At 36.6% G+C, this 26,982-nt stretch overlaps 1 protein-coding gene and 1 long non-coding RNA gene across 3 annotated transcripts in view; one reads left to right on the top strand and one right to left on the bottom strand.

The window, feature by feature from the left end:
* Positions 1-25,201, bottom strand: part of LOC110829525 (uncharacterized) — a 41,382-nt gene extending 16,181 nt beyond the window's left edge. Inside the window, exons 1-2 of the long non-coding RNA XR_015534894.1 lie at positions 24,916-25,201; positions 7,544-7,626 (exon numbers count right to left, since the gene is read on the bottom strand). This is a non-coding gene — a long non-coding RNA (uncharacterized LOC110829525). The remainder of the gene's footprint in view (positions 1-7,543; positions 7,627-24,915) is intronic.
* LOC110829524 (mite allergen Der p 7) lies at positions 17,860-23,875 on the top strand. Of its 2 annotated transcripts, none has more exons than XM_022063288.2 (5): positions 17,860-17,990; positions 18,887-19,016; positions 19,754-19,906; positions 22,165-22,316; positions 23,333-23,875. In XM_022063288.2, the coding sequence occupies exons 1-5, from the start codon at positions 17,902-17,904 to the stop codon at positions 23,508-23,510; spliced, it is 702 nt and encodes a 233-aa protein (XP_021918980.1). In that variant the 5' UTR covers positions 17,860-17,901; the 3' UTR covers positions 23,511-23,875. The 2 variants fall into 2 exon arrangements, with proteins under 2 accessions (XP_021918980.1, XP_087199197.1); XM_087343071.1 differs by having other exon boundaries at positions 18,884-19,016.
* Positions 25,202-26,982: the final 1,781 nt, after the last annotated feature.

Below are 26,982 nucleotides of genomic sequence, written 5' to 3'. Positions count from 1 at the left end.
TGGAGTTTAAGCCACTTCCGGTCCAAAACTTCCTCTACTTTGACCCATAACGGGTCCCACTGATCAACGTGGCAGTATATCCCTTAGAGCTTAATCTGGAATTTAGTCCACAAGGTCGTTAGAGATAATGAATATCCGCTGTCCATCATTCAATGTTACCAGCGGCCTAGTGGAAAAGTAACTGAATGTAGGGAGTGAGAATGTTCTGCCAGATCGGAGTGGACAGGAAAACAAGGCTCACAACAGCTGCTGCTAAATAAACACAACCGTCGTTAGCGAGTTGTCTATAGCTTGATGTACGGTTTCCGCCCCTGGCAAGCAATCTGCTAACAGCATCAAATAAGAATATATGCCACGATTCCGGTTAAGATTCTGCCTTTATAAAAGAGTATTGAAATTCATAATTGAAATTAAGTGACCCCTTACTCATATTAATAATAAGGACCAGGCTATCCCACCATATTTAACGTTTATGATCAATGCACGTTAGAAAGCTATAAAGCTGTAAGTAGTGTTCCCTGGCAAAAAGTCGATACGTCATTAGGCTATCATTATTTGAACGCCAAAGTCCACTCAATCTTCATTATCATATGCACACACACCCACACAACAGCCGACAAAATTTATATATCATGTTCAGAATCCGATCTTTTATGTTATATACAATATCGGATATAATAATTCAATTCATTTCTTTATTTAACGTGCGAACTCAACACATACAGGAAAAATCATTCATCACACGAAGATAAAACAAATACAAAAAACAGAAAAGAGTAAAAAAAATCCAGCGAAAACGTATAATTAATCTAAACGCTTTCTCGTATCGAGCAAATGTCCTCAAATGAGACTTTTTCCAAAGATTTCCAAACAGCTACGTGCCATTTTTAGCAACGACGCGCCTACCCGAAGGCCTATGACTTCAGGCGTTGTTCACGCTGAAAGTAGAAAAGTATCTAACAATAACCCATCACTTACTCCATAAAACATCATAATTCTTAAGAAACTAATAGTCTGTCGGCCAATTAGGAAATTCCCAGCCGTTTATAAAACCAGAAAGTTCATTAATGCGTTCACCAAAGCCAACACTGACCCATATCTCCAGCCAAATTAACACAGTCTGCAGTCCACGCCTCACGCACTATCATGGTATTAACATCAGTTTTAAAATGTATCACCCATCTAAGCCTAGCTCTATCTTCTGATTTCCTGACTAAACTTCTGTATCGTTTGTCACCTCTAAATAGGTTAGTATTTCTGATATGTTAGTTGAGTATGTTCGCCGCAAAGATGCCACTGACAAACAACGCCTGCCTGGCTTGACTACGCACCGCTTTGTTTGATTGTTTTTTTCTGTGTTGCAATATACGAGTGCAACTAAACCACGGGAAAGACAGAAGACATCTTATTTTTCTATTTCAAAAGTGTTAGCCGGCCCGGTTAATATGAAAGTTGCACCCTTCTTTATATTACATAAGTATTAGCCCTTCGCGCACTGATACACACACGAATGGATATCATTACTTATGTCACAGCATGTAAAGTGATGGCGCAGATAAAATAACACGAGGGCATACATACTCTACAAATAATATAAAACACAACAATTTGTTACTAAATGATGAGTCTATTATGGAAATAATACGTTGAAGTTCAGGTAAGAAGAACACGTAAATATTATTCATGAAATTTTGAACTTCACTGCTTCTAAGAGACATCTTCGGTCACGGCAGCTGATTTCTTAGCCTAAAAACGCACATTTCTTATGACTGTGTTCATTTAACAAAAAACAAAAGATGTTCAGGAAGTAGTTCATATGAAATACCATTTTAAATCATTAAGAATGTAAACAGACTCCAACGTTTTTCACAAGATGCAATAAAACTGACAAAGTAATTCTACTGCATAATTAATATTTATTAAATACTTTTCCGTCGTTTTTAGTTCAATAAATATCTATTCTTTCAAATTCAATACTCATTTACCATCAAAAAACCTTAGAAAGTAAAAACTACCTTATTTGAGACTGTAACCTTTCTTTAACAAGGAATTTAAGAAATTACATTCGAAATGGGATTGCATTTAAAAAGGTATCGTTCTAATATTTTGGTATTTGCAGCAAATCTCACTGTCTCATCCTAAAATATTATCAACATCACAAACTATGCAGTATTACGTTTAATTGTTTGTTCCTAAAGGATTCTGTGATGTCTCATTTAAGTACACTTTCCGTAGTAACTCAGAAAACACGTGATTTCGTCCAACTGCCGCTCAGTTTGTCTTTCTAAGGTCCTAATAAAACTACATACAAAAGCAAATAGCATCAAAGTTTTTTTCCTCTATCTTCAATTTTTATTTCCTTCCACTAAACGTCTCTTCCAATTAAAGTACAGGAGTTCGCAAACGCAGTCATGAAGGCGTGCTCACTATATGCAAGACATCTTGAGCTGAACTATTTATTAAATGTAAATGAAAGTTGGAAGCTCTTCCTACTTATTCAATTGTCCCTGCGCAAACAAAGAAGGAAAGTAAACAGGGGTTGTAAACACCCCTACATGCAAAGAATTAACTATTCTGCAGGTGCCGATGTACACAACTTTACTTTCACATTCATGCTCAAGCTTTACAGGTTAACACTTGAAATAACAAGGTCGTGAGTTGGAATAGATCGGTCAATCTGGTAATCGACTATAGGCTGGAAGACTGAGGATCGATTCCAGATAGGGGTAGGGTTTTTTATAATTAACTTCACGCACAGACGCTCTTGCCTGCAAACAGGGGAACTAAATCGTGGAGTCGAGCTCGCCTCTACACACTGACTACTTAAGGATGCGTCAAAATATTCGCTATATTCTGTCTTCTATTCGTTCTCATGATACTGTTCACCATTAAGCAAATATAGAAATCTCGCATTAACCATTACCGTTCGTATACTTGTTTAAAGTAAATGAAATTAATTTTGAAACATTTTTAATCTACTTTAAGAAAGGGTACATCCATTTTGCCGTTTACGCCATGTTTTGTTTCAACCTCTTAATTTATTAATATCTCCGATCAAATTTAAAATGATTCTGGGATTTTCGTTAGACCTGTAGCTAGGGTCTGTAAATGGCAAATTCTTGACTCTTCATGAAGAAATTTCAGATGTGTATACAGAATTATAAACTAGCATGTCCCTCAGAATTAATTGCACTGAAGAATTCGTTCAAAAGTACAGTTGACATTCTCTGTTTATGTAATATATAATTTTGTATTTATTTATTACAATTTCCCGAAATAGATGAGCGATTGGACATTTTCGAGTAGCATCTTGTTCAACGTATTTCTACCACTTATTGATTGTGAATTTTATTAGTTTTGGAGTCAATGACATCCAACATCATCACGAACGAGCAACGTCCGACGGGACTAGAACGAACAAGATGATTTATGCAGTGAAATATGACAAGTTCAGCTTTTCGATCACGTTTATAGTTTGGGTAAAAATATTACCGGCTGTACCTCTGGGATAGAAGCTGGAGGAACATCTTTTGAACAGTCACTACTACCATCTTCTAAAACATCGAGCACAAAGCACTACAACCCTAACCATGGTTTTAACTCATACCATTCTCGACTAACTGACCGTTTCGGTCCCTCATATTCAACGCTTTTGGTTGGAGTCGGTGCTGGGGTCAGAAGTATGATTATTTTGGTTCTGACGCTCATGTTTGTACGGTGATAATAAAGGCCTTCTTGTTAGTTGAGCCGATTAAGTCAAGAGCCATAGGCCTACACTGAAACTTGCTTGAATTTATATTATACCACTTGACAATTTACTAGAGAATTCTTGCTATCATTGAGTTCAGAATTTTTCATCTTCGCGTCTTATATTTTAAGCGTAAATATAAACGCACCAAACTGTAATCGTACCTGATGTTTATATTGTCTCTCGCTCTAGGAAACAAAATACATTTAGAGCACCTGAGAAAAGGTCGTTGATAATACTTCTACCTAAAAATAAGAAAGCAAAAGATGTACGGAAAAATTTGCATAAAAAGCACATTCATAATTTTTAGTTCTCCTCTTCAACAAACATTATTGCGGCAATCAGATCAAGAAAATCAAGATTCAAATGGCTTAAGGAACTGTCTAATTGAAGGTTCTTTGTGAGCCATACAAGACGGGGAAGTTCTTAACTGATAATTATTAGTATCATTCTGTAACATTTTATTCCTATAGTTAAGTGCTCGATAAAGCAGTTTGCATCGAGGTAATGCGAGTGAGACATTCATGTTTGCAGATCATATGTCTGTCTTACTATATCCTTGTTCTCTATGAAGTGTCTGCGAATTTGACGGCATATAATTACTTGAAATTAGGAGCTAAGCACAGCGCTGTAATTTGGAAAATGTCAGGGGCAAGACAAAGGCGAGACAGACGTGGAAAAATGAAACTATGAGCTAACGTATGTTTACAATAGGAACATTACTGCAGCCAAGTCAGCTTTTACGCCTCTGGGACTCATTTCAAACTTGTCGTTCTCCATAGCATTTGGTATCAGGCCAGATCTAGGTCCCTCAAAGCGTGGGATTTCCCTCGACCCTAAAAGCTTCCTTTTCCTATAACTCCTTGCCGTCTTCTTTTCGCTACTAACCCCTTCCTCCGACAAATGGAGTTCTAATCCCACACGGATTGGCTAGGGGATTAGACGCTTTGATCCTCCTAACGCCTTCCTTGCTATCACGGGACGCTCGCAAGAAACCAGCACGCAGCGGATGTCGACAGAAAGAGGCTGCACCAACCACAATTCTATCTCAGTTCGGACAAATTCCATTGGCAGTAAATTGTGTTAGTTATGATATGCCCGGCCTTCATTAGAATAACATTTCTATCATAAGATCCAGCCACTGTCCTATTTGGAGCCAGTCGAAACTAATCCTCAGCATAATTCAAAGTTCTTTAAAATGAATTACCTTCCCATCCTCGTCTAGGTTCTTTAAACTTAGTTTTTAACATCAAAATTTGTGAACATTTCTCATCTCAGCCATATGTGTTCTATGCCCCATTCATATCATTCTCCATTTATCTGACAACCCTAATAATATTCAATGAAGATTATGAATAAATTATAAAAATCCGCGTTTAACTTTTATCTTCCTTCTGCTACTTTCTCTAAATTCCATATTAGAGCCCTTGCTTTATATTCAGGAAGTCTCCAGTTAAATTCTTGGCCCGGAGAAAAACAATACTGACTGATTTTCTTCAGACCTTCCAGGCAAAAGAAGTCTGGAGAGTATCTGAAATTAGGCCACGGCCGCTTCCATTCCCATGTTTTATAATTTAATATTCATTAGTCGTCCTATAATTCGACGCCACAGTCTGAGATGTTCACAACGCCGTTAAAGAACCATAAATACACAAATAATTGAATAATGCTCTAATGGAAGTTCTGCAATGTAATAACAGTAAAATGTATAATAATGAACGTAACCTCACCAGAGATTTGACTGATTTTAAATTTGTAGAACTATCGGACGTGGTCCTTCCTCGTTATAGATATGGACATGGATATGCTTTCCCTTAGACCGATTCGGAAGTGGTCCTTTAATCTGTCTTAACAGCATGCAGGCACAGTGCGAAAATAAAATTTTCGCAGCGCCAGACTCAAGTATTTTAATTTATATCTCCAAAGAATATACAGGCCTCGCTGATTATTATGATCCAGAAGTATTTCTAAGTAGAATTTTCTGATATTAAATTGCACAAAATGTATTTAAATTATATGACACAAAGTGTTCTTAAATGGGCGGGAAGTGAATAAAATGATCATTACTTTTTTTTATAAAGGCAATCCATTAATGGAATTACATTGATTCTGATTACGTTTTTAAAAATGTTTATATTAATTTAAAACTAAATTTTATGTCGTCGCATTCCACGTCCATAAATACACAAATTAAACGTGCAAATTCAGTTTTCGATAAAGAACCGTGTCGAATGTTGAATATTATCCAACGATTCGGAAAACATAGCATTTATCAACTTCGTGGTTAATATATAGAGGCTGGGCGTTTCTGGAATCCGTATATAGGTCAGCCAGCAGGTGGCGAGCTGAATTTGTTGGTGCTGATTGGGTGGAGCGGAAGAGCGTGTTGCTGCCCAATTAACTAAATGCAACACGTCAGAATCAATTATATTAATCCTAACTTAAGTACGATAAATGTAAACTGGTGACATATTTTAAGTAACACCCTGTTCCAAAAGCCTACATTACAAGTTTCTTTAAGTTTAGTATCCTTACATTGGCAAAAACTGAAGAAGTGGGGAAAACACGAGGTCAAAGAAAGTTAAAAATGAGAGCTTCAAAATTTCCAAAAAATATTACAATATTAGGGTTATCAAATCATGGAAGTTACGCTGGCCAGGTAGCATAAGCGAAAAGTGACAAATTTTAGTCGGAAAAATCTGCATAAACGTTGCCATTTGAATATTAAAGAGTTTTAACAGTAAACCGTAACCACAGAGCAGTCATTATTTTCACATTTGCCCCTTTGTTTCTTGTGGTAATGTGTGTAAGTGCCACGTCCCACATCTGTGTTTCTCCGAAATAGAGCTTGGCTGTCTTCACAACTCGGCAGCTATAAAACCATTCTCCACTTTTTGTAAAGTATACCAGTCTCTAGGGGAGTGTCGTCTTTTCTCGGTAAAACCTGATAGTCTTTTCAAGTGTCCCTCTTCGGGGCCAAGTCAGTGCCTGAAAGGTACGTGCTCTCTGAACGCGCAATGACGTGAAGTCTCTTAACATTTCACCACAAATTTCTGAGTCTCTGATCAGTACACTGGCCACGGGCAAAAAAGTATGGGCATGCAGCTGTTTCTTTCAAATGCAGTAAACAGGGGGTTAGGATCGTGGTACGGAATATAAAGTTGTATACTGTGTGTTTATTTGAACAGCAGTAAACGCCCTTCAACATCGGCGTACAGAAGAAGATAAGTTTATCTGATGTATTATATACGTCCAGTATCAGGAACTTTATCTGAAGAAACCCTGATTACAATTTGTAATCCTAAATAAATGTCACAATTTTTTTCTGTTTCGTGCATTACAATAAAACTAGTACGATATATCAATAATATAAAAGTTAATTTATTAGGATTATCTAATCCTTAAATTATTTAATTATCCACAGAAAAGTACCGGAATTAAACAAAATAAGTCCTCCTTTAATCAGTCTACAAACTATGTTATGCCTATATACTATACTCATAATGATAAATACTTTTATTTTCAATCGTAATGTGTAGTTTTTTTTCCAAAAACCAGTTAAAAGAACTGTCAATTAACGAAATAATATGCATAATAATGCATATAAATGCTTAACTGAACTAGAAGCTACTAAGAAGGCAGGTCTAGAAATAAAAGCATAGATAACTAGGAGTTCGTTCGTGTCTCTTCACCACAACAAAATCATAGTACATAGTTAACAGTTTGTAAATCCTTCAAGAATTTGTGAAGGTTTAAACATGTATGAAAACTGTAACAAATCAAAATTATACTCACATAGACGCCAGGAGTGGATTTAATTCAAGGAATGCTGTCTCCCATTCAGTTCAGAGGCCTTGGCTCCAATCCTCTTCGACAGCCTGAAAATATAAAAAATGATAATAATGCCTATCCTTTTAAAAGCGCTTAAAATATGAACTTCGCCATAAGGAAAGAACGGAGATTGAAGTAATCCAATAACAAAGTGCTTAGAAGGGTATTTGGACCTGTTAGAGAAAAAATAGCATGTGGACACGAGAACAAATAATGAGTAGCTTCGTAAAATATCTTCTTCATAGAATATTATAAGAGTTATGATATCAAGAAGGAAGAGACGGTAGGGCATACAGCATTATAGTCTGAAAATCTGAAGCGGAAAATACCTTTTTAGATGGTCAAGCTGCAGTTAGAAAGAAAATCTTAAGTATAATCCCAAAGAAACTGAATTTGGTTCATCTTTCATCACGATAAAAACTAGATTCGTTATTTTGTGAACAAAGCAATATATTTTCAGGTTCGATAAGAGTTTTAAATTTTCTTGATCAGTTGAGCGATAATCAACTTTTCAAGAAAGGTTCTGCTCCACGTAATGAGTCAGTTTTCCTCCGTTCTCGTTTACTAAAGAGTCCTGCGCGTTAAATTTTCTAAAACTGTTAACAATGAAGAGTTTCGCATCCCTTACAGACTATTAAAATGATAATAGGAGTCGTAACACTTCTTGAGTTTAAAATATTTAAGTTTCGTGATCAGAGGACCTCCATCTACGTAACTGTTAGTAGTAGTATCGCCATGTATACGGTATACGTTCATGAAAAGGGGACAAAACTTCTTCCTCGTATAATTCCACTTTCAGCCTGGGAGTTATCTACTCCAGCAAGTCATAAAGTTTGCAAATAAACTGTAAGCTACTGTGTGAGTTTGCTAGTAATTAACATTGTACACAGAAGTTCGATCTCACTGCAGATTCTCACTCCGAAAAGATTTCTTCACAAGAAGTTATATTCCACGCGCCATCTATGAGAAATTCCCAAGCGCGAAGTCCCTGTGTGGCCATACGTTGTCAAGTACATTAATAATACGTCTTTGGTGATCAGATGGAAGGTCTTAAGTGACTTATGCTGACTTAAACCCTTCTTATGGAGCAGCAAAGAACAGGCATGCAATCTTAAAATATCAATAAATGGGAAATGGAACAAACCTCCATATTATATCAACTTCGGCATTAGGTTTACCCCCGGGATAAGAACCCCCCGATAACCATGTATGATGTTTATTACTATTATCTTAGTGAGAGCAAAGATCACTGGCTGTGTCACCGTTTAGAATGCTGTTGGTGTGAACAAAGGAAACTAAATTAAATATTTACATTATATCTGTCGCAACGGGCAAAAATGTGAATTATATTTCAAATGCGTTACATAATAAGTCGTACATTTCTCAAAACCTTGTTAACGAGTGGCGTGTGTCTGTTCTTCTGTGTCTCTCTGTTAGTCAATGGATTTAATTACATAATTACTAAACAATTTAATTTGTTAATTAATAGGCAAGTATAAATAGCACGTCATTATATTCGACCTCTTCTTGGTATTAATATTAAACTTACTGTCATTAATAATTACAAAATGACATAGTGAAATTTATGACTTGGAAAAACACTAATAACAGCCAATGTCAGTTCATCATTGCTTGTATGGAGGCAGAGTTTCATGAAAAGCTAATTATGGTAAAAGTTAGATAGATAATAAAACTACATGGTAACTACCCAAACATTTGCTTTCATATCTGAAACTTCTGGATCAATTCAAAACATAATGTGATTCTCAAAATATACTCGTGGAATAACTTCATGATTTGTTTTAATTAAGACCCTTCTTAATAAGGACTGCTTATATATATGCCTTTAAAGTCTGTATAGCACAATCAGTAAAATCATTTTACTGAAATTGATTAAGTAACTTTAGATAATAAAACACATACAAGCAATTAAAAATCCCACAGTGTTATATCTGTCACTTAGTAATGGTTACTGCATTGATACTGAAGTTAGTTAACAAACGTATACAATACTTGAATGTTTAAAAGGATATATTCAAATGATATTATTTTTATATAATTGCTTGAAAACTGAATTGGAATGACGAAGAATAAAATGTACAGAATGTCAAATCTGTTTAAAATTAGACATATCAAGATATTTTTGGAATAAAATAGGTCTATTTTCCTTCAGGTATGATGGGATTAAATGGTTTATCTCTTTTAATAAAAAACAAAACAGAGCTGACAATGTCCTTTTGGGTTTTGGCGCCGTGTGGACTGGCCGGCAGATGCCAACATTTCAGAGATGTGTACTGTCTCCATCTTCAACATAACAGTCTTGCACGAGAATTACATGACCAAGCCCGTAGATCTAAAGCCTTGGAAACACTTTGCCTGTAGCCTTACCTGACCCCCTCATTCTTTCTTCCCAATTAAATTCCTCTTTCAAATCTACTTCTTCGATACTCCACTTTAGTCCCAACCTCTTCTACTGAGAATGTACAGAGCACATCTTTATTCATTAATCTAATATGTCTGACTTACATATTTTAAGCAAGTAGAGCATATCGCTCTCCGATTCTAACGAGATTCCTCTGAAAGTTGGTTGATCTCTCGTGAGGAATAAGAAACCCGAATTGTGTCATTTATGTCCCAAAACGTTCTTGGATTTCATTTCGACGTACTCCTAGAAATAATTTAATTATTTCCTTAAATTCTACTCGCGACTTAAATTTCAAGTAAATTTAAAATCACGAATTCAAGATATAAGTCCAATACTTACACCATTAAATCTCAATGGTGAACTATATGTCCCACCTGCTTGAACAATCAATAATTATTCATTTTGTGTAAATGGATTTCGTATGATTGTCACTGTAAAGAGGGGTTATTTCTTTGAACAACATTAGCCAGGAGATCTTTGTATTGTACAACTGTCGTGTTTTCTTTTTGGGGTCAGAAATTAATTCTTAAATATTATTTACACAAGCTTCGTCTTCAAAGTATTAAACCTTCTATTTTGTATCCCCAGTTTATTTTTAGATAATTATGTAATAACTCGCCTTTCTAAATAAGTTTTCTTCTTTATATGTCACGATTCAGACACTCCGACTTCTGATTCAAAATTAATTCTGAGACTATGAGTTCTTACATTTTGTAGGCCGCATGATATTAAAGTATACTGTGTCTACTTGTGTTGCTGACATTTAACGCTGAGCGCTACCCTCAATTGATCAACTGCGAAGAGCTAAGTGGACCCGACAGAACAGGAGAATTGAATTGAGCCATCAGAAGAGGGAAGGTTGGTCCCCTCATTGAGTTAGTGCACACCTCAGAGGGGCTGCCGGTCTCGAAGGGACGTGATACGACCACACAATGTGTACAGTGGACAGAACACACTTAACCTGCACCTGAAACTTGCAAACATTAAAGGGACCACACCACCGATCTTCGCTTTGAAGCACACATATTTAATTAGCAATCCGAAAATCTAAATGGAAGAGACAACTTCAGAGACCTAGGCATAAAATTCGATTATATTAAAACGGACCTTATAGACATTTCTAACACCTGGTATTCTTAACGTTGGAGAATTATGAATTATGACTATGGAGTGACAGATATATCCAAAGGTGTAAAGTCATTTAAATTTATTTAAGCCAATTTGCTTCAAATATATCAGATTTTCTTTGCTGAAGATGTTTCAAAGCGCATACGAATTACAAAACATAGTTGTCATCAGTTTCGTGAGATTTTCCAGCTCTGATAATCGCGTTTGATACTCAATCTTTGTTGAAAAAAGTAGTAGCAAACTACGACCATTTGTACTAGTCACTAATAAAATAAAATTGTTGACATGTAATGTTTTTACCAAAAACTTGCTACGATGTAGACCCAAAATGTATAGGCCACGTCTTATTTCCAAATTAGTGGACAGGTGGGCCCTTTCCTAAGGGACAAAGCAGATGGAAGCTGATCGTTCCCTTGATGTAGTGCACAGGCTTCGAATGCGTGGAACTCCATCTCCACGCCACTACACATCTTCATGTTATGACGCTCAAGCACGTGGAGCCATTTATCTCAGAGACACCACGTGGAACGTCTGGGCGTAAATTAAAGGATAATACTAAAATGAAGCAGAAGTGGGTTGTAAGGTTGTGGACTGGTTTCAAATAACTGAAATCAGGGATTAGTGGTGGAATGTTACAAGACCAGAAAAGGACATTTGGACATTTTGGGTTCTTTAAAGGCGGGAAATTTCTTGATAAGATAAACTATTGTCAGCTTCCCAGTTCTATCTCTCTCCATGTTGTTATGTGTTTTCCCTGTCAAATCACGTAATGTCGTATGGAACAAGAAAAATTGTTCGTTTACGTGGGCCTATGTTTTAATAAAAAGGGTCTGGTGGTCTCTGGGAAAATTACTATCTTCCGTGTTGGGACCGACCCGAACCAGAGCCAGCAAGGATTATTCTGCTTCCCTTTCCGTTCCTTCCCACCTGACAAAGTCAAGTTGAAATTTTGTTCTCTCTTCCACACCAAAACCAGGACTCATTAAGCTTCTTTATGTCAAAAATATAAATCCTCAACAATTATACTGAATTCCTAGGCAATCTAAGATAATTATATAGGCATATTCCTGAACCTTGTGTAATAAAAACATTACACTTAAAAACAAACCATTTGTTTGCAATTCAAATAATGTTCTTAAAATAAATATCAACATCATTCCAATTTCGATGTTAAACTTTAGAGATAGATTTGTAATCAATGACGAGGCAAAATGAGTATGAACAGCAGGAAAGGATTTCGTTCCATTCGTTCGTAAAGCTTCAGACGATACAGAATTAACTACAGTCCTACGCGTTCTGCTGTATGTGTACAATTTGTTTGCTAACAACTTCGTATACTCAGAGGGATGAGTATGTATCGTGGTCGCATGGCAACCCCGCAATTTACCATATATTGCATACAGCCCTCGTATGAAAGAATCGTAAAGTAACACCACTATAAGCGGGGCTGTTTGTTTGTAGAATAACAAAGCCGGACCTTAAGGGGAGGGGGTTTGAGGGTATAGACTGAGTTCGATGGAACTCTATCAGGACCGTTCCATTACCATGTCTTGGTGGTATTAGTATTGAATCTTTGGGTTCGCTAACATGGTGGTTACATAAACGAGTCCAATATTATGGTCATATTGAAAATTTTATATGAATTTATCTCTTTTTTTCTATTAATTGCGTTGACTTGTTTCTGTCTCCGATGTATTTTAGAACAACATTGATACACAACCCCGTTTTCCATATCCTATTTTTTTATTCAGCGGTCGTTCATTTCCAAACCACGATAATTTTCCCCGACATGCATTTTGTTAAAATTTGTATCCTCTATAAGTCAGCGTTGAAAATGCTCTAATTTCGGAAGTTTGTGGTTTAGCGGAAACAGAACTCCGAGTATTTTGCCAGTTTTCCATCTGCCACATTTCAAAACACCATGACAGGCCGATTTGTGGTTACATGCGATCTGACTTCCGGACTCATAACTCCACTCAACCCTTGCAGCTAGATCGAGCCACCTACATTGAAATAAATTTCGACGAAATGCAGTATTATTTAATTCGGCTTACACTGGAATACGTTTTGAATTAAACAAATTATTAAATAATTTGGCTTGCACCGATATATGTTTTATCGAGACAATATTACTTAATTCGTTGTGCCTTCGTTTTTATACTAAAAAGGCATTAAAACCTACATCCACCCAGCATCTCCGCGGTGGTAGAGCGATCGGAATATGAAGCCCATTTAATATCGAGGTTAAGAATTAGTGGCGCTAAATTTCTAGTCGAAGTGTGAAGGTTTCTGACGGTCGTGCTTTATATGTATTTTTGGGGGGGGGCGTTAGTCCATCGTCTAGATCAGTGGTATTCAACCTGGGGTACGCGTACTCCCGGGGGTACGTGACATTTTAAAAAATATATATTATTTTATGATAAACACTGAATAATCAGTAATGTAATTTATTTAATCTATTTTAGATGTAGATATATACTATGTATAACTTGAATTATACACCAACAACTTTGGAGGTACAAAGTTGAAGAGAAATTATATCTGGGGGTACGCGAACAAAAAAGGTTGAATACCACTGGTCTAGATTATAACATTACAAAACTACTACTAGCCTCAAATATGAGGCTAGCTGAAACAGGGGGCCCAAGAAACAGGCTTTCCGTTCCCTCCCCCCTCTTCCTTCTTAACCTGAAGATGGAAACCGAATCAAGCTTCCGAATCGTTTTAAATTTATAATTTAGACGATGAACAAAGTCCAAAAGAACAATTTTATATGGTATAATTCTGATTCCCTAAAAGTTTTGGCGCCGTGTTGATTAAGCCTACGACGTGTCCTCCTTTACCGTCTAATTTAAGGAGCTTAAGATTCAAGACCTCACTTTCTCGTTTTTATTCAATTTTATTCTCGTTGTATGAGCTTCGTTTCACGCAGCCCACGCCAGGCGTTCCGTAGCGACAACTGTCAGGTGCGTGCCGAACTACTGTAGCATACGACATGAATTTCAAGTATTAACAATAAAAGCAGAATAAAACCTCAAACTGCTGTTTAGTCTTTAAGGCGGGGAAATTGTTCCACGAGGCAGCGTTCGTAATACATAGAAAATCAAATCAAAAATGTGTCTATAAACTAATTGCTCTGTAGGATTTGAGGTTTTCACGATGGTGAGTCTGAAGATGGCTGAATTCTTGGTTGTTGCGCTGTCTAGTAGATTTCCACCAACGTTTCAGAGGTCATGCTGCCTCCGTCATCAGGGCGATGATTGAGGCAGCAAGGACCTCTGAAACGTCGGTAAACATCTAACAGACTGCACGGCGCAACAACCCAGAAGACAGCAATCTTTAACTGCTCTGGCTATTTTCTCTTTTGTGTGAAACAGTGCCGATGAGATTAATTCTAAGAGGCTGCGTTTCTCAACCTACGGTACGTGTACCACTGGAGGTACGCGGGTCAATGTTCAGTGATACGCAAACTAAGGAAGAAAATGAAAAGATAATATTAACATAAATAAGTTTTCCCTGAACGCATTTGGTAAGTGGTACATTTAATGTGTTGAATTAGAATTAGTGGTACGCCAGCGTAAAAGGGTGAAAACCCCTGTTCTGGGGGTTGGGGGGACAATATCTTACTTTTTGAAAATTCCAATGTGTCGGTACAATAAGCTAATTCTATTTTGGTTACAGTCTGAAGTGGAACAAAGTCAGCTTTATAAATAAACTTATTACTGTACCTTCTTTCACTCACAGCTTCAATCAGCTTACTTTTGATGCAGAGTGAGAATTTACTATCCTGAAGACTGATCAAAACAATTTTTGATAACAAATTAATTGTACATTTTCAAGTGTATGACCAATTAATCTAATAGAAATTAAATTCCAGTAAGTCTATCTACTTTTGTGTAACCTGAAAACCATGTGTCAACAAACTGAAATACACGCCGCCGTATTATCTGCTTTTCCATATCCTGCTAATGATAACAGCAAGTAGATCTAACAATTAACGCCTATATTTCTTATCATTTAAAAGAAAAAAATAAACATCCTCCCTACTTGGAAATTGTTTTGAGCTATATAATGCGTAAACAAGTGTCCAAATTCCAAGTAATCCACACACATACGATGTGAGATGACTCACCCACTCAAACAGAAATCATAACACTTATCATTTCCATGATTTTCGTATGAAATCACCATTTCCGTCATCGGTAAGACAAAAAACGAGTTATTCTCTGAATGCTTTTAGCGATGGTCTTGTATTACTACTACTTTATTTCCTTTGGACTTTATCCATCATCTGTTTAGGCCTGTAAAAGCTCTAAAACCATAAAAAAACCACTACGTTTCTTTGAATCGATCTTCTTCGATTTCACATTTTGTTGGAGACAGTAGAACGAGTTATTCCTGATCTGTGGACCACATACACAGTAAAAGCGGCTTTATGTCAATATTTCATGATTTTATTCCTGAAGTTATTCCCATACAGAAACGTCTTTTGAACGAACATGAGTCTAATTCTCAACGTTTACGTTGCTATGGATACAAATTAAAAATTATTTGATTCGAACGGCACAAAACACAATTACAGATATACCTCCATCATGACGGGGCATCCTACATTTTATCAGGCACGCAACGGAGTACCCGAACGAGCAGTTGGATTACCGACGGATTGGTCGCTGTGGTCTGCAGAATTGGGCACTGCGGTCGAGGAACCTTACTAGATTTTCATGGGTGCTGAGACTTGAAAAACGCGGTGTATAAATGCTAATTAAAAATAAGATGAGAACTACGCTATCAAATTTTCGATGCTACAAGACGTAATAATGACACTGATGTTCTACGTAAGGTTCAAATCATATTGAATTCTAAACATCCTAACTCTGTAACCGTAGAGAATCTGGCTTATGAGTATGTTCACACAACATAGGTATATGACAGGGAATTTTCTCCCGAAGAGTGGCCTCAATTCCTGAGATAAAGTCACCAGACACTCGGTATAATGCCTCAGAACAATTGGCGAAGTACGAAACCTTTATTGTTTCATTCACTGCAGAAGCATTTTATACGCTGCAGCGTATAATTCTGGCAGAGCTAGTTTTTTTTATAAAATTAAGGCGTATATATAGTGCTCTTCTAATACGTTAAGTCACTTAGTCCTTAACTAAAACTATGTCAACTATGAGATGACACATTTAGAAGGGCATAAGTAGGCATCGAAACACCAGGAAAACGACGCCTCCGTCTTCGGAGAGGCTTCTAAATCGAGGAATGATGTGTGATACGTTTCAGAACAGAAGACAATACAGATACCAAACCAGACAGAAATAAAAATCGACGCCGATGCTGTCGTTTGATTTGGCTCTCCTTGGTTTAATCCTAGAATCGAGGAAAAGTTTGCCAAATATGCGTTGAAACAGACTGGAAAGGCCGAAACAATACTGAAATTTACACTGGCAAGAAACAATGAGAAGACTGTCGTGATTATTCCAAGAATTTTTAGGTTGAACAGATCACAACATAGACCTACTATGTCATATTAATATAAAAATATAAGGCCTAACGAATTCAAATGATTAGACCTGTAACTGATTCGTAGTATCAAATGAAAGAGCTGCAATACTTTGAAATCTCCCTACGTCACATTTTGGAGTGGTTTAATATCGATTGCCATCAAATGATACGTAACCAATAGCAAGAAGTAAGCTCCTGACAACAAGAGTGAACTAAGTGTAAGAAGATAATACGAAATAAATCAGAATTCTCAATGTTAATGTCAAGCATCGAGGCCATGGTTCCTGACATATGTGTCGCTGGTTTATGAAAATTCTCGAGGTAGCTTCTTTAAAAAAATGGATGTATAATACAACGTCATGTCCGTTCGTTTGCGTACTTCATCTATAAAAATACAGATCAGATCCCGATAAAACTTAATATTAGTGGTGTCAACCGATTTGAATTATGTTTCCCATAAAATCGAACTGTACCAAATTCATCATAAACAGCTAATCGTAAAGAAATGTTGGTATGAAACACTCAAAATTGAGGTCCTAAACATTTAAACGCTTCTTAAAATTTAGAGTATACATTTTCACTCTTGTAAATATAAAGTAGTGTTTCGTAGACAGACAATAGAACAAAAACTGTCCATCTTATCATCTTATAAGCAAATTATTAGATGTGGACCAGATGAATAATTTGTAAATTATTAGTCTATGAACACTCGGTAAGCCATTTTTCTTATTACCTGAGAAAACTGTATACTTGAATGACAAGCTGTTTAGTGTCCTTGTTTATATGAAGGCGTCTTACAACCCCAGAGTCAAATCAATGAACGACTGTTAGTTATTGTAAATAATGCCTCGAGGAATTGAGAGTAAGCAAGAAAAACCGTAGTCAAGATTCAGTTACTATTTAGATTCACACCCGGGACCTCCAAAAACGAATATCAGTGATGAACATTCAACAAGGACCTGGTATAAAAGAAAGGTTTGTCATCCATGTAACTTTCTTCTATAATTTAAAGTTCCTCCACGCATTCAATTCATCAAACTATGAATTCATCCAGCACATTTCCTGAGTGCAATTAAACAATCAAAATTTTTGCAATCTAATCTACGTTATCAGAAGATTGATACTAAAATGTGAACTTAGAACATTCTTGCGCTTAAACACTTTTGGTGAATATATTTGATTTTGAGATATAAATACTGGACAAGTGTGTTCAGCTCCATTATTCAAGAAGCGGAACTTCTGAGACCCCACAAAAGTCGAAATGAAGCCTGCATTAGTATTATTCATCTCTGTTGTCTCTATGCTGAGTTATGGCGTTTGGACAGCAAGTGTCAAGGATCTGGAACCGAGGTAAAGTTTGTCTCACATTCATGAAAACTTTTACAGTGTTTCAGTAAAATCTTGTTTCGACCTAAAGATTTCTGTCTTCTGGGTTGTTGCGCCGTGTAGTATGGTACATGTTTACCAACGTTTCGTAGGTCATACTGCCTCCGTCATCAGGGCGATGCAGCGCAACAACCCAGAAGACAGAAATCTTCATACTCACCGCTGGAAAAACTTGTTTCGACCTGTTTTGTAATCTCATCAGGCTGTACTGAGTTACATAATTAAAAAGTAGCTGTCTGTAGATTATTTAAATTTAGACGTGTTATACTCCTGTGTGCCTATTGTTCCTGTAATTTCCTCGCCAAAGCAAACAACTTCGGTTTGGCTACTTTTTTCTAGTACGCTTAGATTCAAAGGTTCAGAAACCATCCTCAATAGGTTTCGAGCCTTGGTCACTATCGGTGTATCCGTTATGGAGCTTCATCGAGCACACACACGCAATTTTAGTTTATATTTTTCGATAACCCGTCAAAACGTATGCACGATATAACGATCTCTCGCATTTCTTGTCCTGAGGTTTTCGCCGCTAGAGTTCGAGTATAAATTAGTCTTCCGGATGTTGGCCCTGTGGAATATTGACTATTAATCAATGTTTTGAAAAATTTTACAGTTGCCATTTCAAAGGTAAAATTGACAACCAATATTTTCGGAATAGTTAAACAATACCAATACCATTCGACGCAGCTCACACCTAAAAGCCAAATTTAAATAAAATGCATTTATTTCCAGATTTGTAAACTTATTTTCTGAATGTTTATATTATAATCAGTATTTTCGGAACGAATCTGTCGAAATAAGTAAACGAAGAAGAAAGTTTAACTGAGATTAATGACTGAATCTTTGTCGTTCCTTTTAAGTAGGAGTCCCTCCATGGTCGCAGAACGTGTCAGATCAGCAGCCAACGTAATCGCGGATGCAGTGGTACAACTTCTGCGGCAGCACGTGGTGGATCCGCTGGTTCTGCCTGATGCCAGAAAGAATTTCACTTTGGTGAGTCGCAACAAATAGCCACAAACCACAGACTCAAGATCTTGGTTGTTATAATACATGAGAATGGTGAAACAAGTTTATCACCTAGTGAAGACATTCTCTATATTTTACGGAACCAGAAGGTTGATTACCATGTTCATAAGAACCCACCACTGCTCAATCCTGAGCCGACCAATTAAATTCACACCTCCAAACCATATTTCCCTAAAATCCATTTTAATATTACCCTCCAACCTATGTTTGTGTCTTCAAAGTGGTCTCGTCCCTTCATGCTTCCGTACTAAAATTGTTCGCGTATTTCTCATCTCAGCGTGCTAAATGACTCACCCATCTTATTCTCTTTGATCTGATAACTCTAATAATATTTCCTAAAGAATATAACTATGCAACTCCTCGTTATGTAATTTTCTACAGTATGTCCCACAAAATAATTAAATTCGCAGCTCCAGATGTACAATAAAAATTATCCAGCAGTTCATTCTTGAATTAACACCAAACTACTAATTCGCTTTCTTTTTCTTTACAATTTCAGAATAATTATGATTGTTTAAACAGATCTCGATTCTTGGGAGTAAAAATACTGCAAACCTTTACGATGTCCCAGCACCAACAAAACTGGTTAAAATTATTCTGTTCGTCACATTGTGCCTAGCCTAGCCTAATCTAACCCAACCTAACCTAACCTAACCTAACCTAATCTAACCCAACCTAACCGTAATCTTTATATGTATTTGTAGGAGATCTGGGTAGTGAAGTTTGATGGTGTTCTGTATCTCACGAATGGCTGGCTGCGAGATCTGAAGACGATGGTGCGATCTGGTGAAGCAGATGTGCAGTTCGACGGCGACTTGGTGCACATCACGACAAACCTTGACTTCAACACGCTCCATGTAAGTTATCTGACACTTGATTGCATCCGAGCTGAAGTCTCGTAATATCGCAGTTCTGTTGAGTAATGATCCACAACCGGTTTGCCGCCATACGTTTTCAGGTGGGAGGCGAATTTTAATAAGAAACTGTATATTCGCATAGTAATATTCTATCTTTCGTAATACACACACACTGGTTCATCATCGATGGTTTTATTTAACATACTTTATTTTCATATGCCTGCATTTTTACAGGGCACGAATTTATATGTAGGTACATATTTTTTACGGTGACGTATTCCCTTTTCGTGAGGCGAAATTTTGTAGACGTCTGAGACAAGGAGCGGGAAACCTCAATTCAAATGCTGATATGTTTGAATTCTACTATGTACAATGACCCATCAAATAGACAAACCCCATAGCCAGAATGGGGCACAAAGATGGGAAATCGCCTTCAGCTAGAAAAGGCTGGATCTGTATGTCTTACAGAAAGAGAAAAAAACACGTTTTTGTCACTGAGAGAGTGTCTTCTTTGGCTGTGACAACCATATTTTGAGTGGAATTTTGCAGTCTCGCCTATTATGAACAGTGTAAGGTTCTCTAATCGATCAATCGATCAAATTATGAGAATAATATCCGACTAAAGAGTTTGCTACTTATATCAGACTAGAAATAAATTTGTAGTAATAGCCTTAGATAAAAACGTTATCTTTTAATTTTAACATTTTAACGAATTTAAAATTTAATTCAATAAAGTTAAATGGAATTTACGGCCAAACTGGATTACATTTTAGTAAACAATACTGAAACGAACTGTTGTTATGGAGACGCAACCCCCTTACCCACACACACACACACAATTCACCACATAAATATCTCATGTAAATCTTATATTTTATAATGTGATGGCTTACGCAATATTATACTGTTTTAAAAAATTATATTCACAAATTCCTAGCATCACTACGTTTATACTTCTTAACTTATAAGTTATCAGCATGTAAAATAATTTTTTTTATAATTGCTATATTCCAATATTCAATAACCACGGCTGAAACTTATAAAAGGAATCTTCTTTATATTGGTTTGCTCTGAACTGGCTCCAACATGTTGGGAAGAATTCTTCAGCCAGTTGAAACGACGTCTTTTAATTCGCATTTAGTACCTACTACGCGTTCCGAAAGAGAGAGAGAGATACTTTGTCCATAATCCACGAAATCCGATTCCACCCTCTGCTTCCCCACACCAGCCTTCGACATTATATCTGTGGCGTACAGAAACTTCTGAAAGATTTCGAAATCTTGGCACGAGAAGTCATCACAGGGATTTTCCGTGACACTGGCGCAGGGATGGGCAAACTACGACTCGCGGAACACTGTCACCCCCTTTCCCCCAAGTTAATAATAAAATACAGTGCGTTAACTGACAAAGTTGAACGCAACCACTGGAACACGAAAGCAACAACGGTTTACTGTTACGAGTCACGTTTCACACCACAAACAGAATAAAATCGGCTACCTGTTTACAGAAGTTTCTGCAGGGATCCGGGAAGCGACAGCTGAGATCAACTTTATCAGTATACGCACTGTATAATTAACGCTGGATATTACTTTTAAATTTTTCATGCAAAATTTTGAGAAAATTCCAAAGAAAGCGTACAGCTAGAGGCTCTCTGAAGACCGGAAGCTGAGAAAAAATGTCTGGAACTAAGACACAGGAAGCGAACAGTGGGTGGGGAAACAGCATAATTAGCAGTTACATAATTTGCTGGTCCGTAAAAGGTGCAAAATTCCCTGACCAGCTGAACGACTATAACTTTATGAACACCGATGATTATTAATCAATTATGTTGATAAAACAAGCAGCTTCACCTGTCAGCATATGTTGCTGTCACTAATGCTGTTTTAAATTATTGGTATGGGGGGGATGGGCAAAGTCGATGGATTTTCAGAGCGTTATACCTATCTCATTCGTAGCATGGAAAGGGTTACATATTCTAAGTGGATTGGATTAATCTGGCTCAGGACAGGTCCAGCGTCGTACTCCACTGAACATGATAATTAATTGTATAATAGGCTGAGAACTCCCTGACCAGCTAAGCGATTATGGGTTTCTCAAGAGATTTTGCTTATAGAGTTAGTTAAGTGTAAGTGGATTAATGTAAGGTACTGTAAGTTGGGATGATTCCATTCCGATCACAGCATTATATTCGTATAGGCCAACAAAGAGCTTTTAATAACCTAACTAAACTCAGCTTAATTTCGCTCCACTGTTTTCAGCTCAATTACGATTACCGCGTAACCGTTATGGGATTAGAGCCTTCTGGAAAACTTCTGGGCGCCGCGGAAGACCTTAGACTGGCGCTGCATCTCACTGCCGACTTAAGTACCTTCAAGACGACGCTTTCAAGCCTCAATGTTCTCAACGCAGCGTAAGACTACCATTATAAATTATATTTACCATTATTGTTATCATTATGATAATATTCAATATCGTTATCGTTGTTGTTGCAAAAGAAAGGATTATTACAGTCCGAAATAGAATATTATCTGATGTTTTCGTATGTTTCATTACCTTCATTTATCGTAAATATAAGGCACATTAAATTGGACGTAACATGCATACAGAATACAAGAGACAGGCGTCTTTGATAAGTTTTGTGTATCGTCAATTAAGTTTGCATCTGTCTACTAACATTAGGGCGCAAGCGAGATAAATTTGTACAATTTTTTTCCAGGAAAGAAATGGATGAGACGACTTGGGATCCGTTTTTATAGATAGGACAATGATATTAAAATTGATCTTATAAATAATGGGGCAGTGTGGACTAAATACAGCTTCCTTAGGACAGGGTCCAGTATCTGGCTGTTATGAAAATCGAAATTACCCATGGGCTTCATAAGAAAGAATGGCAATAAGGTCTATAATTCGACGCTGCCACATAAAGTCCCTCTCTTAACTTTACTCCCATTAACGATCTAAGGAATGTCATGGTAGTTACAAAAGAGTTCATTCTTGGAAGCAATACATTAGGAGAAATGCTTGTTTCAATTTATCGTTGTAAAGTTATTGGCTAAAAATGTGTAATTTTCGTTCTTTTATCAATGGTATTAATAATTAATAGCAGTGATCTGAAATCAAAAGTAATAACAGTATTTCGAGAGTAAGTAATAACTTTAAAATTATTAAAAAGTGCGCACGTTACTTTTAACCTTACCAATACCTTACGCCACAAAATTTACAAACTCAAACATTCTTCTCTATATCTATAAATATGTCCTTACAAGAATGGAATCGCAAATGATGAAAATAAGTTTTGTTACTTAGGAAGTTACTGGCCATCGTTTAAGAATTAGACACTTCACATTTCCGAGTGCACAGTCCTATTAATTTCAGAATTTATATGTTTATAAGTTTCTAACGAAATTTTTGTATCTTCTCCATCAGAAATACGGAAGTCGAAGTCCAAGGAGGCGGTGCACAAGATGAAATTGTGAACGCAATCATCCGTCTTGTAAAGCCTTACTTCGAACAAGATATTCTCAACATCCTAGAAGACAAGATTACATCGACGCTAGAAGAAGCTCTGATTGATTTCGATATTGGCGAGATCCTTGGTCTGTAACGCTGTATAAAAACATATCTAAATCCAAAAGAAATCGACTAGTATGTCCCGAGACCCCCATCATGATCATCGTGAATAGAGTATAACTTATTGGACAGTAATTTGTTTAACTTTCAGACAGGCAGAAATATATATGCCTACGGTACACGTGTATTTTACTCGAATATTCTTATTAAGACCTCTACTAAACTGAATATCATTGTAAAAAAAATTATATGAAACGAGGAGATAAGTATTCTGTTTAGACTTACACATTGTAGTTTAATTATAATAACTCATGCATTTGTTTATCTTCGCTAATTAATTAAGAAGGCTGGTATAAGTTTAATTTAATACTCACTCATAAAAAAACGATCATTTTTAGACTAAAAACAAGTATAAGTAATTGTACTGTAATAAATCTCAATAAATATACTCTCAATTTACTGAAATTGTTGCTATTACTTTATAAATGTGAGAACTCCGTTAACACCCGAAGGTTCCATAATCCAGACCAGAGTTATTTTAGAGGCATTATGACTATCACTCGTTGCCAGTAATTAACCTGCTGCACGGTCATAAAATGTCTTCGGGGCTAATGAGTTACATTTTACGGTCGAAACCCTCACCCAACCTGATGGCCAAGAGAACTCTTCTTCTGACACCTACCCTCGTACACGGGAAGCCTTGCTTATCATTTATTTATGGTTCATTTAACGACGCTTTCAGGAGCCCAGACTACATAGCGTCGAATGGGAGCTTGACAGTGAATTATGAATTGGAAAGAACGTGGAAGGTAGCGGTCATTGCGTAATTTAAGATGCTATTCCGGCATCTGCCTGGAAAAACTTAGAAAAAAACCATGGAAAACCGTAGACAGGATAGCCGGTGTCCGAAACGATATTTGAACCCGGGACCTCTCGAATGGGAAACATGAGGTGATGTCTTGATAATGAGGCCGGTATCAATAATCTCTCTCTCGAGGTCTGATTAACTAAATGATCAAATTTAATAATAGCTAATACGAAGGGCGATATTTAAGTAAAAGAAGAAGGTACTAAGTACGCTCGTCTCGTCATCAAACTGCAGAAGAAAATATAACACAAACATAAACAAGTTTCAGCTATTTAGGAACGACAATAGCAAGTTATAATGAGAAACGAATAAAATACGAGACGTCTGTTGCAACAAGAATACGCACACTACCGAATGGGTTTCTTCGTATTTTGTCTGCCTCTTTATTACAACCAAAAAGCACACATATATATAAGGAAATGTTGACTAGAACGGCTCACACAGTCCAATTGCACCATCCCCCTTCTAAACTGCTGTGTGTAACATCGAACTGAAAAAACGTTGACAGTTACAAATACATGCAGTCTAGTATTCGAAAATATTCCATTACATGCAATGCTCGGTCCCTTACCTGGGCTAGTACACGTGCTGCCAATGGATTTGACGAAGATACAACCTGAACCGCCAAGTCTGTGTTTCACTGCGTTTTGTCTTGTATTATGTTAATATTGTACACCCAACTATTGTAACACATCAATAACATTCTAAAACGTTATCATACTACGAAAACATGCTTACGATTACAAAGCACGAAAGGTTTTATGTCAGTATCACTTGCACGCACGGAACGGAACTTCAGTTTCTACATCCGGTTTGGTGAAATCGTCATAAGTCGGGTCAGTTCGCGAATACACCCGATCATAAAAATGTTATGCTCGTTACAGGGCACACACTTCAGCTCTACAGAGGGATGTGAGTGACCGTTCGCATTACGTTCGTTGTCTTTCATTTCGTTATTACGCTCTAAACTCACCTGGGGCATAAGCAGACGAATAATCCTTATATTTGGGGGCACCATGGGGTAAATGACACCACAGCTGTTTTAAATTTGTCATGTGTTCACAAAATATTCTCTAATGGCGAAGAGTGAGGCCAAGGCCGCACGTATTATAGAGTTTAATTCAGTACTATACTACATTACAACTTCACAACGCAGCCCAACATATTAAAAAAGTTATTGCTATAAATAATAATAATAATAATAATTTTTCTACATTGGAAACAGGTAATTATTCTAAATAAGATCTCACAAACTGGACACTTCATTGTTGGTGTAAATTCCGTTTAAGCCTTCCACTTAATTCATTAATAAACTTAAAAACCAATAGTTTATTTCGCTTTTTAAAATAGGAATTACGTATTAAATAAAAAATAATTATTGGGTGAAATATTATTACATTGGACGTTCTAATTAAGACCATCAGATTATTTAACAATGTGTTAACGTCAGAGATTACAGAACAACATATAATACTGTAATAAGGTCGTGAATGTTGCATGAGTAATTACTAACTTGGAGTTCTTATCTCAGAACTCGACTGTAGAGATTGTAGAAAACTAAAAAAAAAATCCCAATCAAGTTAACCAGTAACATGGAATGACATTCGAGCCAATTTGCTAGCCATATTCTCTTAGGATTACCAATTATCCTATGTTCAAATTTTCCGCAATCAACAGCAAAAACAAATGCCGAGTGATAATTCAAATTTTCAGGCCGAAAGAAACATCAGTGTCATTTATTGTAAGGTACGAAAATTCTTTGTAGCGACAGACCTTTCTTATGATTAAAGAGATAATGGAAAAAACTAGCAAGCAAACAACATGAGGATGCATTAACAGAAATTTAACATTTTAAAAGTTTAATCAAAGTACAAATTTTTAGTTGTATTATTTGTCCTGGAGTGAGCTGTGTGTTCCATTTTGTGGCAACCAATCAAATAGGTACACATTTATTTGCTGATTTATTCCACCAAGCACGAACATTAAATCTGGCCACATCTGTCATTACGACGCCCGTAAAAGCTCTAGTGGTCTTCACTCACTATGACTCTCGATGGTCGGCAATCTCTAAGATCATGATATTAGACAGAAAATTTGTTCATCTGTGTTTTATGTTATTGGTGGCGTTGAATGAATGACGAGGCTGAGTCACCCAAGATTTGGTTACGAGGGAAAGGAACGCAGCCTTCAGATATTCGATAATAATTCAATGGCCTATTTGTACGTTTATCGCACATTCAAATCTACTGTTGTAAATCTATTGTGCTTCAACATAAATTACATCCCAGTTCAGTTCGTTCTGTGGCCTATTACATCACAACATAAACAGAAATGGAGAGGTTCGCAGCAATAAGTACTCATATTTTTCAAATGCGTTTTTTACATACATTTCCATCAATAATGTTATAAGCGTTAAGATATATTCATGAGTTCCTACCTACTGACCTCCTTATTCACGAAGTTATCCAGAGCAAATTGTAATCCGGTCTATGTACTTTCCAATTATCATTATTACTATCAATAAATGTGCATTAACATACCTTTTAAGCTTTTTTCTTTGTTCGTAACTGATTAATTTATTCAACTTATTGCGGAGAAAACAATATAATTTCAAATAAGGGACCTCGAATTTATTTCT

This window comes from Zootermopsis nevadensis, unplaced genomic scaffold (assembly GCF_977971745.1).
Source record: "Zootermopsis nevadensis isolate Lab colony 2312 unplaced genomic scaffold, Znev_1.0 Znev_ptg000001l, whole genome shotgun sequence".
In the NCBI taxonomy this organism is placed as follows: Eukaryota; Metazoa; Arthropoda; class Insecta; order Blattodea; family Termopsidae; genus Zootermopsis; species Zootermopsis nevadensis.
This window is presented reverse-complemented; position numbering and strand designations above follow the sequence as displayed.

What these genes read in the sequence shown, in the direction of transcription:
- LOC110829524 (XM_087343071.1), top strand. Translation starts at nt 17,902, where the DNA reads ATGAAGCCTGCATTAGTATTATTCATCTCTGTTGTCTCTATGCTGAGT. An exon ending in CCAGAAAGAATTTCACTTTG is followed by an intron (nt 19,017 to 19,753) that starts GTGAGTCGCAAC and finishes ATGTATTTGTAG; the next exon opens with GAGATCTGGGTAGTGAAGTT. An exon ending in TTGACTTCAACACGCTCCAT is followed by an intron (nt 19,907 to 22,164) that starts GTAAGTTATCTG and finishes CACTGTTTTCAG; the next exon opens with CTCAATTACGATTACCGCGT.